General features: G+C 35.4%; 1 protein-coding gene across 1 annotated transcript; it reads right to left on the bottom strand.

The window, feature by feature from the left end:
* Positions 1 to 572: 572 nt before the first annotated feature.
* On the bottom strand, positions 573 to 19,725 carry DTWD1 (DTW domain containing 1). Its single transcript, XM_058737797.1, has 5 exons — positions 19,598 to 19,725; positions 15,563 to 15,878; positions 10,715 to 10,858; positions 9,769 to 10,015; positions 573 to 889 (listed from the first exon to the last, which is right to left on the bottom strand). Exons 2-5 carry the CDS (start codon positions 15,821 to 15,823, stop codon positions 642 to 644), a joined length of 900 nt encoding a protein of 299 aa, XP_058593780.1. The 5' UTR covers positions 15,824 to 15,878; positions 19,598 to 19,725; the 3' UTR covers positions 573 to 641.
* Between the last annotated feature and the right edge of the window lie 47 nt (positions 19,726 to 19,772).

The following is a 19,772-nucleotide window of genomic DNA, read 5'->3' on the forward strand; positions in this document are numbered from 1 at the left end:
TCTCCTACAGCACTCACATCACTTGTCAGAAAGGATGCTGGGTCATGTGCTCATCCTTGGCTCAACCACCAGGCACTTCGTTTGCTAAACTGGGTCATATGTCCTTACCCATGGTAGGACATGACTGCCAGTAATTTCTGCCTAAAAAAGATGTCAGGCAAATGTAAAAAGCAACAAATGTCCATCACAGGTAGTGTGGACTTACAGAAACAGCCCTAGCCACTAAAGTTGCAAGTCTAGTTCTGCCTATGTTTGCCACAAACCTCAAGCCAAGTATTTATGACTTCATTTTCAGTGAGGAGATTCTGATCCCATCTACCTCCAAATGTGTTGTGGATATAGACAGAAAAATATGAAGATCCCTAAACAACGATTATATCTAATTACATAAACATAACATATATTAAAATGTAGTAATGAACTGAGATATACCCAACTTGAGCAAATAACTTCTGAAATGAGTGTTTCAGTCAATACTATCTCTAAAATTCCCTTAGAAAATGAGGTAAATGAATGAAACCTTATTTTCTCAAGTGATCTAACAGACATTATATATTAATATTTCCTAAGAATAAACAAAGCACAAGTAAAGGTTTATTGATTTTTAGCAAAATAAAATGACATAAGTAGCTTTTTAAAAACTAATGGATAAGTTTTCTCATTTCCTTGTCTCCAGAACATTTGGCATTCTTTATCAGCTGGTACATAAAAGAGTAGAAAAATAAGAGATTGTCATATTGTCCTTGGTATTTCTCTTTTAATATATCAGTATGGTAGTCTACTAGAAAATAGTAAATAGCTTCAATTGTGGAAAGGAAGGTGTCTGGCTTTCCTTTTTGATGGCGCCAAAAGCAAGTTTTTCTTGTTTTCAATTCAACTTGTAACAGTCCTGCCAAAAACAAATAAGTATAAATATTTTTTATTAACCACAGGATCTGGCACAATAATGATAATTTCTCTTAATTATTTTAAGAATTTTTTGAGAATAGACAAGTTCCTTTAACCCCAACCAAATAGGGTATTTTCTTAAATGCATTAAGGTAAATACAGAAGCAATATAAAACACAGAACAAAATCTTATACATAAATCTTAGAACTTGCAACCATGAGTTAAAAGTAATCAAGATGCTATTTTCTATCTACCAGTGTCTTTTTACATTTTAACCAGTGACAGGACTAAATTCACCAATATTCAGAAGGTTTCATTTCCTTGATAAACTGACATTTCAAACATCATTCTAAAACTCACTGAGAGAGATAGGCAGGTTAATCGTCCTTAATATAGTTAAAGTTGACTTCTGGATTATCACTTTTTGGCTATATATTCATGAACAGAGTACCTAATGTTGTTTCTTTGGCTCTGCCACATCTGTACGTGAGGCCTCAATGACACAGTCAGCTAGAATGTCTTACTCCTGTGCATTTAAAGAGGAAATAATTCATGAAATCACAGAACAGTTCTTTGACCTCTTAAAACTCAGATGTCAACATACAAACCCAAAATGCTTTTAGCACCTTAGACCACTACTTAGATTCACATTATATTTATTTTGCTATACTTTTTATAAAGCATATTTATTTCAAAGTGAGAAAGTAGTATTAAAGGGAGAAGGGAGTATTAAAATGAGCCTCCCTACCCAGATAAGGAACTTTTGAGTTACCAATGATTCCCTACTATCACACCTCTCTTTAACCTAAAAGCTACTTCAGAAATGCAGCAAAGAATGACAAGAAATAAAATACTGTAAAAAATTAAGATTTTTAAGAGATAAGGAGGATCAAATGTCTACATAGGACTTGCAGGGGGAGAGAACAGAGAATGGAGGAGAGATAGTATTTAAAGAGATAATGTCCATGACTTTTCCATAGACTATTTTTAAAAATGCAAAGCCACAGATCCATGAAATAATGTATCTCAAGCAGAATAAATCTACAGAAATCAAGGCCTAGATCCATCACACAATAGAATAACTGCAAAAGAGCAAAGTTCAAGAGATTTTTAAAGCAGGGATTAAGAAGTGGCAGATCATATACAAAAGAATGGTAACGGGAATGATAGGAGACTTTTTATCAGCAATAGTAAAGTACTGAAGACTCCAGAATAAAACCTTCAAAGTGTCAAGAGAAAAAACTAACAACCTCAAATTGTGTACTCAGCAGAACTATATATTAATAACAGGAATGAAAACATTAGTAAAGTAACAAAAACTGAACACATGCCAACAGGAAACCAAATGAAAGTAATTGCTAAGGAATGTATTTCAGCAAAGACAGTCTGGGTTAAAGGAAAGGTGAGCAAAGAAAACAATAAACATCTATGCAAATCCAAATAAATGCTACCTGAATGAAACAAAAACAATAACCATATCTAATTTGTGGGCTGAAGATAAAGGACAGAACAAAAATAATGAAGAAAATAACAGTAACTTAGTGAACAAGGAGGAAGTTGAATCAAACATTGTCTGCTAAGTGCTTAGCGTGTTCAAAAGTAAAGGTTAAAATCTTGTTTAAAATACTGTTTGACTTAAAATAAGTTGCATGTGCATAGTACAATTTTCTAAAAGAACCAAAATAGGAATATTACAGAATGGAAAAAGATAAAAACTTGAAAAAAAGTCAACAACAAAAAAAGTAAACAGGACAAATAAAATTAAGATGGTAGAAATACATCCCAAAATATCAATACTCATAGCAAACATGAATAGATGAAACCCTCCATGTAAAAGATTCTGAGACTGAAACACAGGATGACCTCTACAGTCTGTCTATAGGGCTTCCCTCAACATCGGAGGGTCAACCCGGAGGTCTGAGCTGACACAGTAAAAAAAACAATAAATTAATTAGATGTGTAAGAACTGGAAAGGAAGAAACACAATTGACATTACTTACAGAGAAAATACTTTTAAAATCAATAAACAAATTACTAAAAATAAAGTATCTTAGAGTAGAGAGGATTTATACAAGACATAGCAAGTGCTCAACATGAAAGATTGAATTCTACATCAAGAATTTCTATTCCTCAAAAGATACCATAAAGAAATTTAAAAGATGAGTCATAAGCTACAAGGAGATATTTCAAAACATTATTATATACATTTTAGTAGATCTAAAGAATTCCTACAAATCAATTTTAAAAAATTAGAAAGATGCACATAATTGTTTCACAGAACGGGATGCGTGTGGCCAAATAAATGAACAAAAGGATGCTCAATCCAATTATTAACTAAGGGAAAGGCAAATTATGATCACAATGAGATGCCACTTTATACCTGCTAGGCTGGCAAAAATCAAACATCTGACAATACCAAGATAGGAGGCATCATGGATCAATGGGGACTCTTATACATTAATGACGGGTGTATAAATCTGTATACCCACACTTTGGAAAACAGTTGGCATTACCTTGTAGAAGTGGGCATTCTCATATGCAACAACCCAACGATTCCACTTCAAGGTATGTTTCCTTAAGGAACCTTGTACATGCATAAGAGTATTCGCAGATGCATAATTTGTAAGAGCATAAACTAGAATTAACTCAAGTGTTTCATCAATAGGAGACTAGATAAACTGTAGTATATTCACACAGATAATACACAGCAGTGAAAATGAATAAACTAGAGTTAATCATGTAACAACAAGGGTAAACCTTAGAAACAAAATGGTGACTTTAGATTGCAGGTCCCTGGGAATACAACATGCAGGTCAAAATAAAAAACTAAATAACAAAGATTATGAAAGCTGATGCATATAAATAAAACACAAAGGAATGATGAAAACATAATTCAGGAGAAAAGTTACCTCTGATCAGGGGAGAAGGGGAGTCACGCAGGGAAGAACATAGGTAGATAAGTTATTGATACAATTCTGGTGCCTGGGTTCTTAATTATTCATTATATCACCATGTGCTATAACATTATATTATATATATATGTTCTTTCACATGTGTTATAACTTAGTTTAAAAAATAATATAAATAACACCTTTGCCTATTTAGTGGCAGAATGAGAGCCAGAAGTCAGGTCCCAGCCCTGTTCTTCCCATTAGGCTTACAATACAAATCTAATCATGTCAATGTCTGGCATTAAATTCACTACAAGTGTCATAGCACCTGTGGAAAAAAAGACCGAATTCCCAGGCATGATATTCAAGGGCATTCACAGTTTGTATTTCTTCACAGTTATTTCTCCTACCATTCTTATATACGTACACATTCTACACCGTATTCAACTTTTCCAGTGTCCTGAATGTAAAATGATGTTTTTATATCTTTGTGTATATGCCATTCCCTTTGACTGAACTGCCCAGGCCTCAGCCCTTTATCCATCAAGATTTCAACAGAAACAGTTAATCCTTCAGGGAATCCACGAAGAACAGGATTGTGTCTCCTCAATGCTACCCCTGCATCTAAAATTTATTGAATTTTCTTACCTGCTTACTTGTCTGCCTCCTGTAATAGATTACATGGCAGACAATGTCCACTATCTTCTCAATATTCATGTTCTCCTTCTCTCAATATTAACAAACCTCAATCCTGTTCAGTATGGCAAGTGTCCAGCTAAAAATAAAAACTATGTCCCAGCTCTACTCATAGCCAGAGTGGTCATGTGAACCATTCTGGCCAAAGAAGGAAAAATGAAAACTCCTAGGAGGAAATTCCAAGAAAGCTATTATTATATTATATATTTATTTTTCAATGAAAGAGCCAGACTCAGTGGGCATATAACAACTGGAATATATATGGTTTGTCTTGGGACCTAGCAGCTATCTTACAAGGATTAAAGTGATGGAGGAATAAAATGGAATGAGTATGAATCTTTATAGGCATTGTGAAGTCCTTATAATAGCTTGGACTACCTATTTCTGGACTTTTACCCATGAAAAGTAAACTCACTACTTGTTTTAAGATTCCATCCGGGTTTCTGTTTCATATGGGGAGACACAACCCTAACTAATAGCCACTGTGATCAACTAGAGGGTAGAGAGATTGCTCTATTCTCCTTTCTATTCCCCAATCTAGGACATCACCTATCCAGGAGCAGGTGTTCAACAAATATTACTGAATGAATGGACAAATCACAACCTTTAAAGTATTCTATCTGGGTATTTTGAAAATATTCCAATTTGATTTTTTTTAATGTTTTATTTATTTTTGAGAGAGACAGACAGAGTATGAGCAAGGGAAGGGCAGAAGAGAGGGAGACACAGAATCCAAAGCAGGCTCTAGGCTCCGAGCTGTCAGCACAGAGCCTGATGCCAGGCTCAAACCCACAAACTGTGAGATCATGACCTGATCAATGGATCCACCCAGGTGCCCTGAAAATATTTCAGTGTGAATAATTTTGATTCAAAGATACACAAAAGTTGTAACAACCCAAACCAAACTCTTTTGACTATTTGTATTAATGTTAACTATATCCAAGAAGTAAAGGCAAACATTTGAAAATGTCCTAATTAGTACAATTAAAATGTTAACATAGGATTTGATATCACAATGCAATTTCTAAAAAACAAACCAAAAGTAACTATTAAAAAATGCTGGTTTCTAATACACCTAATATGTTCTAAAATGTTAAGTATAAAAATCAAGAGTTAGTGATTATTACCATTAATCCATCCTGTTTTAAAGATTTTCTTAGAAGTATTTAGAACCTTTGAAAACACACTGAAAAACACAGGCATGGGATTATATAGAAAATATTTATTTTTAAAAGCTCAACACATATATTAAAAAATTCTTTTGCTAGCATTTTTTGACAATCAATAATTTTATGATGAAATCAGCAAATCTTTTTTAGCAGAATTTTAAAGCAGATAATTATAAATGGCTTTTCCCTTCAAAATTGTTGCCTGAATTTCTTCAACTGAAAAGTAAGAGTAAAAATCTTGAGCTATCCTCATACTGTCGTTGTGAGGACTGAATGAGGCAGTATATGATATGGCACTCACTTACACACTGATTACAGTTCAGGCAATGCTTTTAATTTAAAAAAAAATAAGTCACTTTAAACATTATATCAATATAGTCAAAATGAAGGGAGATGGCTGGCTAATTTAAAAAAAAATGTTTTTAAATGTTTATTTATTTTTGAGAGAGAGAGACAGAGACAGAGACAGAGCATGAATGGGGAGCAGCAGAGAAAGAAGGAGACACAGAATGTAAAGCAGACTCCTGGCTCTGAGCTGTCAGCACAGAACCTGACACCGGGCTCGAACTCACAAGCAATGAAATCATGACCTGAGCTGAAGTTGGTTGCTTAACTGACTGAGCCACCCAGGTACCCATAAAACAAATTATAATATAATCCCAGTTTTTATAATTTGGACTGCCTCTCCAACAAAAGTAACCATCCTTCCTCACCACCTTCCTCTAAGGCTTCCTATGGTGAATCTTCAAGAATGTTATATCACTCTTCACGTGTAAGTTCACATTTTATGATTAAATTATGCGCTCAACCTTCAAATGTTTTATTTTGCCAAGAGTAAAACATTCAGAGCTATTTCTCTGTAAAATGTGGCAAAACAGTATGTTTCTACATTTTTAAAGAGATTCTTAACCTCTGCATTCATAAGATAACCGAAACAATTTCCAATACATTACATTTGAGGGTTTTATCTGAGGTTTAAAGCTGGTGTGTTCATGATGAATGGATAAAGAAACTATGGTTTATATACACAATGGAGTACTACATGGCAATGAGAAAGAATGAAATATGGCCCTTTGTAGCAACGTGGATGGAACTGGAGAGTGTAATGCTAAGCGTAATAAGCCATACAGAGAAAGACAGATACCATATGGTTTCACTCTTATGTGGATCCTGAGAAACTGAAAAGAAACCCATGGAGGAGGGGAAGAAAAAAAAAAAAGAGGTTAGAGTGGGAGAGAGACAAAGCTTAAAAGACTCTTAAAAACTGAGAACAAACTGAGGGTTGATGGGGGGTGGGAGGGAGGGGAGGGTGGGTGATGGGTATCGAGGAGGGCACCTTTTGGGATGAGCACTGGGTGTTGTATGGAAACCAATTTGACAATAAATTTCATATATTGAAAAAAAAAAGCTGGTTTGTTCAGTTTAATCCCATCAAATGATAAAATGTTTTAAAACCCAAAGGCAATGATTTATAGCAAACATGGGTTGTGTCTTGAGGAAGTAATTTGGTTTTTCTGGAAACTGTTTTTTCACATATACAGAGATTGTTAAGTATGTGCAAAGCCTGAAGTAGTCCCTGTGGTGCAATAAGGCACTAGAAGGGAGAGGGGTTGAAGTAGGACATGCAGATTTCATGGTTTTGAAGGAATTAAGAAATCCCCTTTTAAAAATACAGGATACCTACTATGTGATCTGGAAAGGAATAACAGAAATTTTGGTACAAATCTGATTTGAAGCCTTAATTTCAAATATGAACACTCTGAAAACAGATTTTTGAATTGTGCCTCAATAATTCCTTTTATAGTTTTTTTAACTGCTTTCACTCATGTTCTTTCATTTGATCCTTTCAATTACCATATAAGATAATTGTAAAGAAAGTAGTTCAGAAAAATCTTCAAACTGAGGAATAAGATGCTGCTGTAACCATCCAATGCAGTGTGGCAGGGAGTGCTCCAAAGAGTCGGGCCTTAGGGCTCCATCCCTCTATTAAATATCAGCAAAAAGATTCTTCTAGGTCTTATACTCTGTAGTTTCTTTGTCTCTCTCCTTCCCACTTCCCCCCTGCCTTCCTCTCTCTCTCTCTCTCTCTCTCTCTCTCTCTCTCTCTCTCTCACACACACACACACACACACACACACACACAAATTTCTCTGTCTCTTTCTGCTTATCATTCTCACCAACAAACACACAGGTATGCACACAATCAGAATGACAAAGCAATCTTACCAACATGTATGTTGACCTCAGAGGTATGAACTATGTAAATTAAATCTAGTATTGTCACTCACGTTAGTTTGAGATTAGTTAACACAAGTTAAACTACAAAGAAGTGTTATAAACTTTCTTTTCTAGGTGATGTGCATTTTTAACAATAGCCTGAGAAAGGGTCTCCCAGGTTGAAACTGTTTTGGCAACTGTCTAAAACCAACTGGGTAGCTCTCTTGCCTTCTAATCAAACATGTACACAAACAAAGCTATCAAGAGCTGGAAATAAATCTAAAGTATTTAGAGAAACTACTGAAAAACCCTGAAGAACTAAGTAAGGTGCAAGTAAACAAGAGAGGTAACATGAGTTCCTGTTCTTCAAATTACTAGCTGTGCTAGTTGGGCAAGTGAAGAAACTCTTTTAAACCATTTTATTAGGAACTAAACTTTTCACTCTAAGAGACAGAGAAATACAAAGGTAAAACAAAAGAAAGAAAATCCCTGGGAAGTTAAATCTTGGAATTGGAACTATCCATGTGAACTCATGATATATGTGCATTTTCCTTGGCTCTATCCACTGTAGCAATGACAACCAAGTTGTAATAAATTTACCAGCTCTTGATTTCTAATATTAGTCCCCACTAAAAAGAACCACAGCTCCTTTGTATAATCAATCATTGGTTCTAGATCTGGGGCAGGAAAAAAGTACAAGTGAACTTGGGACATCCTGTTGTACCAGAAAAGACTAATGAGGCTATGACACAGACAGGGCTTGAAGGCCTCCACTAGCAAAAGTTGAGACAATGTGGGCATCAAAAAAGATACAATCACAACATATTACGCATGATGAACTAAAAGGAAATCTAAAAATGTACAGTGACCTCAAAAAGGGGCAGGGGGAGAGTGAAAAAAAAGAAGGGGGGTGTGGAGAAGAGTTCTTTACATAAGAAAGCCAGCTAACAAATGTAAAAGAAATGTCATCATTTTGCAATCCTTGATGTAAGTACTGATTTAGGCAAGTCATCAATGAATACTAAAACCACTCAGTGAACAGCAGTCGGGAAATAGACAGTTTACAGTCTCGAAGCGTCACCCCACAGGTTACTACTACTAGTTTCAAAGAAGAAAACAAACCTTTATAATGGGGAGACCTGGCAATCACCACTTTAATTAATTAAAGTTGTTACCAATAACGGAACTTACATTATATGCCTCTTGATTTGATGCAATAAGTATATAACTTTACCTATGAATAGGGTAATCATATAATTAGTAAGTTAAAGAGCTTCATTTCTGAGAATGAAAGGGAATGCTGTTAATAATCATATCAGAACAAGTATAAACTGGAATTGCCATGGACAACCCTAGATTTATCCTTATCACGACGTATCCTTGCAAAAATACTGAAGTGAATCTAATTATGATGGAGCATTCAGACAACTGCCCGGTCCTCCTCACGCCAGCCAAAGTCATAGAAAACAAAAACAGGAGAAGCTCTATGTTAAATCAGACTGAGGAGGCCTAATAACTACATGGGATATGAAGGAAAAAAGAGCTACAAAAGATACTTTGGGTCGATTAGGGAAATGTGAATATGGACTATGTTCTGTATTACAGATTAGAGAACTTTTGTTAATTTGCTTAGAGTGATAATGGTATTGTGACTCTGCAATTATTCTTAAAAGATGTACAGTTAGGTATTTAAGGGTGAAGTGTTGCCAAGTCTGCAACTTACTTTCAAGCAGTTCAACCAAAAATGAATGATATATCTAAGTATAAACACACATATAATAGAGAATAAAACAAATGTGGCAAAATGTATGGGTATTCAGTGCAATTCTTCCAATAATCTGCAGGTTTGAAGTTTTTTTAAATGAAAGTTGGGAGACAGAGCAATCCACAAAAAATTTGTTTTTACCTTGAAGTCTCTCATCAGTGAATATTTTGTTTGTTTGGTTCCAGGTGCTATCGATAAATATAATTTTTTTCAGTGTTGTGTCTTGGCCCTTGCTGTCATTTAAATCCTGTTCTTCAGTTTTCTTGCGCTTAACAGATGGCTTCTCAGGGTCATTTTTGTCTCCAACGTTATTTTGAATCCTTTTTTGCAGATGAAAAGAAAGATCTTTTATTGAAATAGACTTAGGTCCAGGAAAAACCAGTGCAACCTAAAGCAAAGAAACTTAAGTTAGCAGTGTGCTATTATGATCTTTGAAATGAATAAATTCTGACTTAAAACTTGACAAAAAACAAACATGTTGAATATGTTCCCATTATGTTCATAATATGGTTTCTTAGTTCGTATCAAATTAGATCTGTATGTACTATAGTTAGGAAAATGGAGAGGGAAGAAAGTAAAAGCAGGGACAGTAATATTGGCAGTAAGTAAAAACCTGAAGAAATAATGCAGAAAAACTATATAAAGTGGAAAGACGAGATTCAAAAAAGCCTTAACAATCTAAAATCATTTGATCTTTGAAGATACCAATGAAGTAAATAATTTGTATGTTTATTGCTATAAAAAAATAACTCTAGGTCATTAAGAAAAATATTAAATTATGTTCAAGTAAGCTTATAAAGGTAATGGAATTTAAAATTCATTTTTAGAGACACCTGGGTGGCTCAGTTAAGCATCCGACTTCCACTCAGGTCATAATCTCTCTGTTCTTGAGTTTGAGCCCTACATCAGGCTCTGTGCTGACAGCTCAGAGCCTGGGGCCTGCTTCAGTTTCTGTGTCTCCCTCTTTCTCTGCCCCTCCCCCACTCACACTCTGACTCTGACTCTCTCTCTCTCAAAAAAAAATAAACATTAAAAAAATTCATTTTTAGACTTAATGTGAAGAGTTGTAAAAAAATAAGCTGCTTACTTCATGGTCCTTTTCTTCATATTCTGGAATACAAGGATACGTGTAAATATTTACAAATTCAGGTGCTAATAGTTTTGCATGTACAGCAGTACTTTTGCCATCTGTTTCATTTGGATGTTTAATGATGTCAATCTTCAGTGGAAGCTAAAATTAAAAAAAAAGAGAAATCAACACAACAAACATAAAAATTCTAATTTTTATGTTAATAAAAATAATCTTTAAGGCTAAAATAGTAAGTTCACACTAAGCTCCTACAAATATAATTTGAAAATCATACATTTCTAAACTAGAATATTAAGAATTCTAAGAGCCATAAAGCAAACCCAAATTTCTTCCTTGATATTGTTGATCAAATACTAAACAACTATTTCCAACTCCTTTAACATAGAATCTGCTCTTAAAGCAAAGTTTCAAGGTCATTTTCATTTACGTTACATAGGCAGGGAGCCCAATTCCTTGCATTTCAGTATCTGTGCCAAGAACATTTTTTATAATTTCTATAAACTCTAGGTTTGTTAATTTTATGACACAATAAAAGGAAATATAAATTTGGGCAAAGGCTTCACACCTAAACTTCAAGTCAAATTTTATTCCCTACATGTCCTTCGAGATCAAAGGTATTACCCTTTGTTGTGAACATCATGATTCTCATCAGTGGCCTTTCACAGCAAAAATGAAATAATCATCAATTGGAAAAAGTAACAGGTCCAAGAGGTGCACACTTTATATAAAAATTAACTCTTCAAAATAATTTTCTCTATTTTCCTTAAAGTTTCTTTGTTATGGATTATGTCCTGCCTCTTTGTAAAAATAATATTCTCTTGCATTTCTTGAGTGAGATTTTACTATCATTTCACTGACTTGTTTGATTTAGTTTTCTGTATAATGCATATACAGGTGCTACAGTCAGGAGTATGAAAATGAAAGCCAAGTCATATCCCCCCCATAACATATAAGAAACTCCAAGTTGGATTCTTCACTGATTATAAATGATTTATTTGTCATGATAAACACTCTTCCAGCTTCCGCTTTACCCAAAACAGGATTTTAGGTAGGATTCTAGGTATTTACCCTGGGGCAAGTTATTTTATCCTGGATTACAAAACTATTTTTGTTTTTTAAAATAGCTTTAATAAAGGGATAAAATAGGTATAATAAATGCCACATATTTAAGGTATACAATATAATGAATTTTAACACCCTTGAGTTCATCACCACAATCAAGATCACAAATTTATCTGTCGCCCCCAAAAAGCCTTCTTGTGCCTCCCTCCTTCCCCTTTCCCCATCAACTACCACTCACAGTCCCTAGGCAATGATGATTGCTCTGCTATCACTATAGGTTTGCATTTTCTAAGGTTTTATATAAATGAAATCATATGGTATATGCTCTTTTCTTTTTCTGTTGGGGTTTCTTTTTTTTGGTTCTTGAATATGTATTTTTTACTGAAATAATCATTCATAAATTAATATACAAATATGGTATGTACTCTTTTCATCTGACTTCTTTCACTCAGAATAATTGTTCTGAGAGTCATCCATATTGTTGTACGTATCATTAATTCTAGAGCTGGTTTTTAAAGGAGCAGTTGCCGCACGCTACTAGATGGTCCTAACTGCACATACTTTACTTTTCTGGGTGACTGTGTGGAAAAGGAGGGTATATATCCCAGAAGGGCCATAAATATGTACCCCAAGTAATTTTCAATTTAGGGTTTCAAACGCCAAATCTCCTTCCCTCCCCACTTGGGCCTAGTGACCAATTAGGGCCAATTGCTTCAAATCACCAAACCAACTTCTAGTTATAGAAAATTTACCATTTAAGTAGGCAGTTCACAAATGATTTTACATCAGTCTACTTCTGGCTGAACTCTACGTCAGAATTTCCTCATGATGCTCAGTCTCAGTTGACACTACATTCCCTTTCCCCAGGGTCTCTCAGTCCCAGGTCAGCATTATCTTAGCCCAGGGCAGATAGAAAGAGGAAAGAAGAAAAAGAAAGCACATTGTGACAAAGTATTCTATTACTAGTAAAACTGACTTTCTTCTATGGCTGATGAGTAGAGCTGAAAATTCCAAAGGTGACATTTCTGATTAGCTGGCTATGTCTGAAGGGTACCATTTACATCAAGGACACAGAGTGTTACTCATATATTTAAAAGTCATGTACCTAGCCTATCATGGACTAAATTCTACAAGTATAAGACAATTATGCAAACTTTGTGCTCAAGAAGTATCCTGGGACCCAGTATAGGTCCCTGAAGTTTCTGATACTATGAAACAAAAGCACAGATCAAATTGTGGAAATAATACTGTTTGTACTCTAGTTCACACATTTTAAAGGAAGACACTTCTTAAATAATGACAGGGTACAGAGTAACACCAGCAGTGTTTACCATAGTTCAAGTAGAGATGTTCTGTTTTCAAATACGTAAAGAACATCTGTTCTCTAACACCTGTAATTCCTATAAAAGATTTACCAAATCTTTCTGCCCCAATTTATTAAAATGCCATTAGCAGGAACCCTAAGCCTTTTCCTGTGTGATTATCAACTTTCCCAAAAAAGAGTCTTTTAAATTCTAGGGTTCTAGGGGCGCCTGGGTGGCTCAGTCGGTTAAGCGGCCGACTTCAGCTCGGGTCATGATCTCGCTGTCCGTGAGTTCAAACCCCGCGTCGGGCACTGTGCTGACAGCTCAGAGCCTGGAGCCTGTTTCAGATTCTGTGTCTCCCTCTCTCTGGCCCTCCCCTGTTCATGCTCTGTCTCTCTCTGTCTCAAAAGTAAATAAACGTTAAAAAATTAAAAATAAATAAATAAATTAAATAAATAAATAAATAAATAAATAAATTAAATAAATAAATAAATAAATAAATTCTAGGGTTCTAGGGGCACCTGGGTGGTTCAGTCGGTTAAGCCTCCTACTTCAGCTCAGGTCATGATCTTGCGGTCTGTGAGTTCGAGCCCTGTGTCGGGTTCTGTGTTGACAGCTCAGAGCCTGGAGCCTGCTTTGGATTCTGTGTCTCCCTCTCTCTTTCTGCTCCAACCCCACTCACACTCTGTCTCTGAAAAATGAATGAACCTTAAAAAAAAAAATTAAATTCTAGGACTCTACTGAAGATGAAGATTTCTTTTACCTCATGATTTTTTTTGGGGGGGGGGGGCTCCTTTTTTAAAAAATACCCAAGAGCATCTTTTACTTATGCATTTCTCATGACATTAAAAAAAATCATATTCTGCATGAAAAGAATCAGTATTTATGAATTTATTCCATAGACTAAACTTTAAAGCTTGGGAGGCACTTACTCATCATGTAGTCGTCTTTCCTTCCCAAGCAGGCTATCTAAAAGCAAATGCTGAATGATTTGTAAAAATAAAGTAAACATTAGAAATAAAAATTTACAGAGTTTTTATTACTATTAATATATGTTAACATACTGAGTTTTATATATGGCCATTAACATATAAACACTTTTAAAAACTCTGCATGATCCGGTAGGCTATTTAGAGTTGATCAAACCCTTGGCATAGTGTTTTGAGTCACTGATTTGGAAAATAATCCTCTATTCTTAAATTTCTATGAAAAGTCAGTATGTTAATGACTTTTATTATTCTGATCTTCAATCCTTTGGAACACAATACATCTTAAAACTTCTAAAAGGATACTCTCTTTATGTGGCTATGATATGAACAGAAGATAGAATAATTCTGTGTATACTTTAAAAGCTATACTTTGAAATGTAACATTCTTGCAAGATAATAGCAAACTTAAAAAAAATTATTTTCCTCAAGCTTTCAGTTTTTTTAAGGTAACTATGAAGCTGATTAGATTCCATGCCTATTTCTTCTTGACCAGTAAACTTTCCAATAGCCTGTAAGTAAGTGTGATTTTAGACCTCTCAGGAGACCATGAACTTGACAAGACAACATACAAGCCAAAATGAAATCCAAGTAACAAAATATAAGTATTAAAGTATTCTACTTCAAATTTAAATGAATCTTAAAGTCACCATATTAAATATTTTTGAATATAGTTTCAACTTATTTTCTTACCAACAAATTCTAATGAGCCCATGTGTAGAGTTTAGTCTCTCTAAAGCCCTAATAGGCAGCAAATTTTACACATTATTTGATTTACTACCCAACTTCATGTAAATGTTAGACAAGTTGACATATATATAATAAACTCTTTGATTACAAAGATATCATGGTCTATACACCTTTCACCTACACAAGAGTATCTTGGTAAGCAAGAAAAAGTATAGCGTAAGCAATCAATTCAAATCAATTTTTTAAAATCTGACTTAAATAACTACAATTATAATATGGCCCAATGAATACGTAGCCTTTTCAAGTTTACTTAGTTTAGGTCACTGACATGAGCTCTATCTCCTAGTGTAGGATGGTGGTAATAAGCTTGTTCTACAAAAACCTAAACAAACATCAATCCTAGTTTCTTTAGGATATGTTTTTTTAAAAAGAAGTCCAAGGCCTTGAAGTAGTTTTTGAAGTTCCTTCAGGCAAGCTATATACTTGTCTCTTGTACTATTCATGTTTATGCCATATTTTTTCCTATGTTTTAGATGAATTATAATCATTAATGAAAAAGTAATTGATTTCATTCAAAACAATACTACTCAGACACAAGTATTTTAGCAATGTGAATCTCTTATTCCAGAGACAAGAAAAAGAAATAGATTTACCACTCTGTAAGTTTAAATTTTCTATTAATAGTATTCATTTCCACAATGACGCTATTTATCAAGCTTATCAATTATTTTAGAGCAGGTATATATGCGATGTCTTTTTAAAACCTCTTTTCCTACTTTCAAATAATTAAATTTCTTACCAACCTTCACAAGTGGCATCTGCTCAATAGGTACATTTTCAACTGGGACATAACATGTATAGCAATAGAACATTCTTGAACCACCACATTTGAGACATTTTGATCTTCCACTTTGCTGAGCTTTTTGAAGAACTTCTTGAGATGCTAGGCATAAGTTTTGAAGAGGATCTTCTGCAGCTATGGAAGTAGTTTGTGACTGTTGTATTTCCACAAATTTTGAATTTTCTTCTTTGTCTTTGAGAAATATAGGTGGATTGACAGACATTTTTCATTCGAACCAAAGTTTAACATCTATTTCTAAAACATACATCATAGGTGTGCTGCAAAAAACAAAAAGTGGGGGCAAAATAAAGATAGGAAATATTTTATACTTGTCTCCACAAAGAAAATCACTCAATTTAATTTAAAACTGTGTGCTGCTGTATTTATTTAAAAATGTTAATAAGCTTTTTAAGCCACTAAATTAGCATGATTTAAAACACAAAATTAAAAAGCAATAATCTCAATATATTACCCTTCTGGGCCATTCCCTCCATAAAAATAAAAAGATGCTATCTTAGAAAAGTTATTTAAATATAAAACTTAGGTACCAACAATCCATTTTTTAGTGACTCTTGTTTTATTTAGGAATGTAATGGTTAATGTTAGTATCAGCCAGGAATGTATTCAACCCTGTAGGCTCTGACTTTAAACCGATGTTACATGATATCAAATATCAACCTAAATCCTAATGAAAATACAAGGTTCCAGTGAAATCAGTAAAATTTAGTTGGTTATGCTCTAAGAGATATATTCCTCTTCAACTTAAAACACACACACAAACATAACTAAACATCCACTAAAATAGGATAGGCATCTACTACCAATTATAATTTGTAAACTATCCCAAAAGGTGAAATACATACCCAGAAAAATAAAGTGTGATCTTATAAACTTAAAAATTTTACAAAGTAACACTAATGTCCTCTCGCTTGAAGATTTCATACTGCTTTTTAAAAATATAAATCATTCAGATGCTTCACTTCTAGAGATAAAATAGTAAAATTACTTTCCCATTTAAATATTTCTTTCAAAGAATAATGGCTGTCCAAACTGTTACTCAAATATTCTGTAAGCACAGTTATCTTTTTAGGGAGAAAAGAGACTGGGGACCTTTTGATTTGATATGCATTCCAAAGCTGTAAAATGAGCCTTTCATTATAAAGCTTTATGGCATTGTGGTGTTTAACTATGAGGCCCCAGGCACTTTGAGTACAAACACTAAGAGAAGAAATGCTGTGACTGCAGCAGGAAACTTTTCTGTGGTATCCCAAATAGAAAGTGAACAAAAAGTCCAGTGGAACATAATATTCAACATAATTTACCAACAAGAAGTTAGTAAAACTAATTTAATTACTCATCAGGAGTTTTTTTTATAGATTGTAAATACCAGTAAGCTTGAGACCCAAAGAAAAAAGACGCTTGTCATTGAAGAAAAATACATTAAAATATACTGGGAAAATAAAATATATTGGCCAAATTTACTCAAAGTAAATTTACCAAGCTGCCTCCTTTTCTTGAGTCTCAGATCCATTTAAGATCATGTGAGAGAGTCTTAGACCTCTCACATGGATGCATACACAGACACAATATTTTGCACACAATTTCATGTGGTTTACAGATCTCTAAAAGTCCATCTACAGACTCAGGTAAAGAAATCTTGACTAAAATTAAAAAAAAAATCATTCTAAGGACAGGAGCAGCCTTAAAAGTCTGGGAAGAGATACTATTAGTCTCCAGAAATCGGAGCTACAAATCCCTTATTGGGCAACCAAAGGTCAACTGTCATAAGCCAAAAGAGGTCCCATTACTGCACTTAGGAAGCTAGTTAAGTTTCACCTAAATCTTGGTTTGGGTTTGCTCTGGTGTTGCCGGAGGTCCTTATGAAAAAACGTTTTTAGGTTGTAATAGTCTTCAATTACTTCATCATGGGACTCATTCTATAAAAGGAACTGGACTGGACTAATTCAACCTGACTCCACTTTTCTGGGTGTTCCAGTAACTATTTGGAAGGTTTGCATATGCCACCAAAGAACTCAAGCAATATGGGGCTGACGTACACAGTTACTGGGGATGTCAAGAAGGTCAGTGTGGTTTCCTGACATTCAGTGGAAAACTACTTGTGAGTTTTTCTAGGGCCCTCTAAGTGCATTCTGCCTCAGAAATATTCCCCTATATTCCGCTTGGTCTTCCAAACAGCCAAATGGATATTAGTGAAGCCTTATATAAATGTCCTTCCTCTACAAAATCAAACAACATAAATACCTATGAGACAGTGAAAAGGAAATGTTCATGGCTCCCCCCTCCCGTTTCACCTATACGCTCACTTATGGCTGTGGTGGCCACACAAAAGACGCCAAAAGTGGTTAGTTATGGACAGTTCCCTCCAAAGGTCTCCGAAACCACATGACAAGGGCATCGGTCCTGACCTAGCCAATAGCCTGCCTCAAATGTGTACAAATAGTTTGTTGCAAATGTAACGATTCACAACCTTCAAAACATGCTTATGAACATCAAATTCTTTTGAGGTTTATTGATGAAAGTTTTGAGGGTTACTTAGAAAACATAAAAAGAATTTATTCCTAAAAAAGTAATAAATGCCTTGATGGTACACTCATCATTCTGCAAATTAGGGTGAAAACAAATTTTTTACTCCCCCTCTAACCTCTTTTCCCCCAAATCTAATCACTCACCAAGTTCCATCAATTCTACCTTGGATATAATCCTCTATTTTAGTCTCAAAGTCAGGACTCTAGATGTTCTATGGCAACCTCTTAACATCTCTTTAACTTTGCCCATTTATTACTGGTTTCACTTATTTAGCATGGAAAAATCTGCTTTTTGTAGTTAGTTGCCTTTTAGCAAAGCTGACCCTCCTAGCAGTCAACTCTGCAAGAGCAGAATTCTTTACTGATCACACGTATCTATCTCTGTGTCTTGCGCAAAGGGAGGAATTCCACAATTCCTTATCACATCAAAACCATTCTAAAAAAGAAATCATGTGTATCAATCTCCCTACTGAAGAACCTAACAAACCATCTTTATGGGCCATCTGCAACCTGGCACAAGTGGCAGCATGGCAAATTTTATATATTATATATATACACATATATGTTTTTTTCAAAACGATACTGTTAAAAGTTCCTAGCTACCAGTCACTTCCCAATGGAATACTATATAAAACACCCCAACCATATATTGTAGATCAAGTCACTACTAGATAAAGCATTTTTCCTTAATTTTTTTTCCTTAAGTATTTTGAAGAACCTGGTCACATAATATACACAGGTCCAACATTCATTTTTGAAAAACCCAAGGTGCCACCCTCTTCATGCAGGACCAGTGGCCTCTCCCACATCATCTATCATGTGGTAGGCAGACTATCTTGCCTTAGTTTTTCATGGTACACTACGGTTTCGGGCAGAAGTAATACTTAAATGCTGTGGATTTAAGCAGCGATTTTATCATCCAACTCCATGAACTGGCATCTTAAAAGTATTAATATACTTCTTTACTTGTCCTATGTTCCCAAGAAGTAATGCAGACATAAGAAACAGACTCCTTGGCTTATTATGTAACCACTACTTATTATGTTAAATACACTGCACGGCACACTGTGCTTAGCTTCTCCTTCCCTGATTACCAATCCCTCGCAAACCACTCCAAACACTAAAAAATAAATACTTCCTTGGGGACTGCATGCCAGAACAGACTTTCCTTGGCGCGGAAACCACTGAAAAATAATTGTTGGGGGAAAACATTTTTTGTTTTGTTTTGAGGTAAAATTTGGAAGCCTTTTTCCCAAGGGGCCCACAGGATCCTAAAAAATGCAAGCGCTCGCACAGGGACCAGGGCCCCGCTCACAGGCGACACTCTGCACAACCTCCAATAAGGCCCGGCCAAGGAGCGTCCACTCCCTGCGGACGCACGGCTCAGGCCAGACCACTGGTCCGCAGAGGGACGAGGAGACCCGCACCAGGGATCGGAGTGGGACTCAGACCTGCACCGCCCGCGGGTCCTCGCACAGCTCCACGCGTCTTCGGCTCCCCCAGAGCCCGAGGCGCGCGCCCGGCTGAGACCGCGCGCGGGCGCGGCGGAGCGCTTTCCGGGAGACACCGGAGGGAGGAGTCCGGCCGTTGCTAGGGCCGTTGCTAGAGCCCGGCGCCGCGCAGGTC

The sequence above is a fragment of the Neofelis nebulosa genome, chromosome 7, assembly GCF_028018385.1.
Source record: "Neofelis nebulosa isolate mNeoNeb1 chromosome 7, mNeoNeb1.pri, whole genome shotgun sequence".
Classification (NCBI taxonomy): Eukaryota; Metazoa; Chordata; class Mammalia; order Carnivora; family Felidae; genus Neofelis; species Neofelis nebulosa.

Excerpts from the sequence above, each read along its gene's own strand:
- DTWD1 (XM_058737797.1), bottom strand. The coding sequence starts at position 15,823 with ATGTCTGTCAATCCACCTATATTTCTCAAAGACAAAGAAGAAAATTCA. Across the intron at positions 10,859-15,562 it reads AGCAGATGCCACTTGTGAAG|CTTCCACTGAAGATTGACAT; the intron begins GTTGGTAAGAAA and ends TTTTAATTTTAG. Across the intron at positions 890-9,768 it reads CACTGATGAGAGACTTCAAG|GACTGTTACAAGTTGAATTG; the intron begins GTAAAAACAAAT and ends TGTTTTTGGCAG.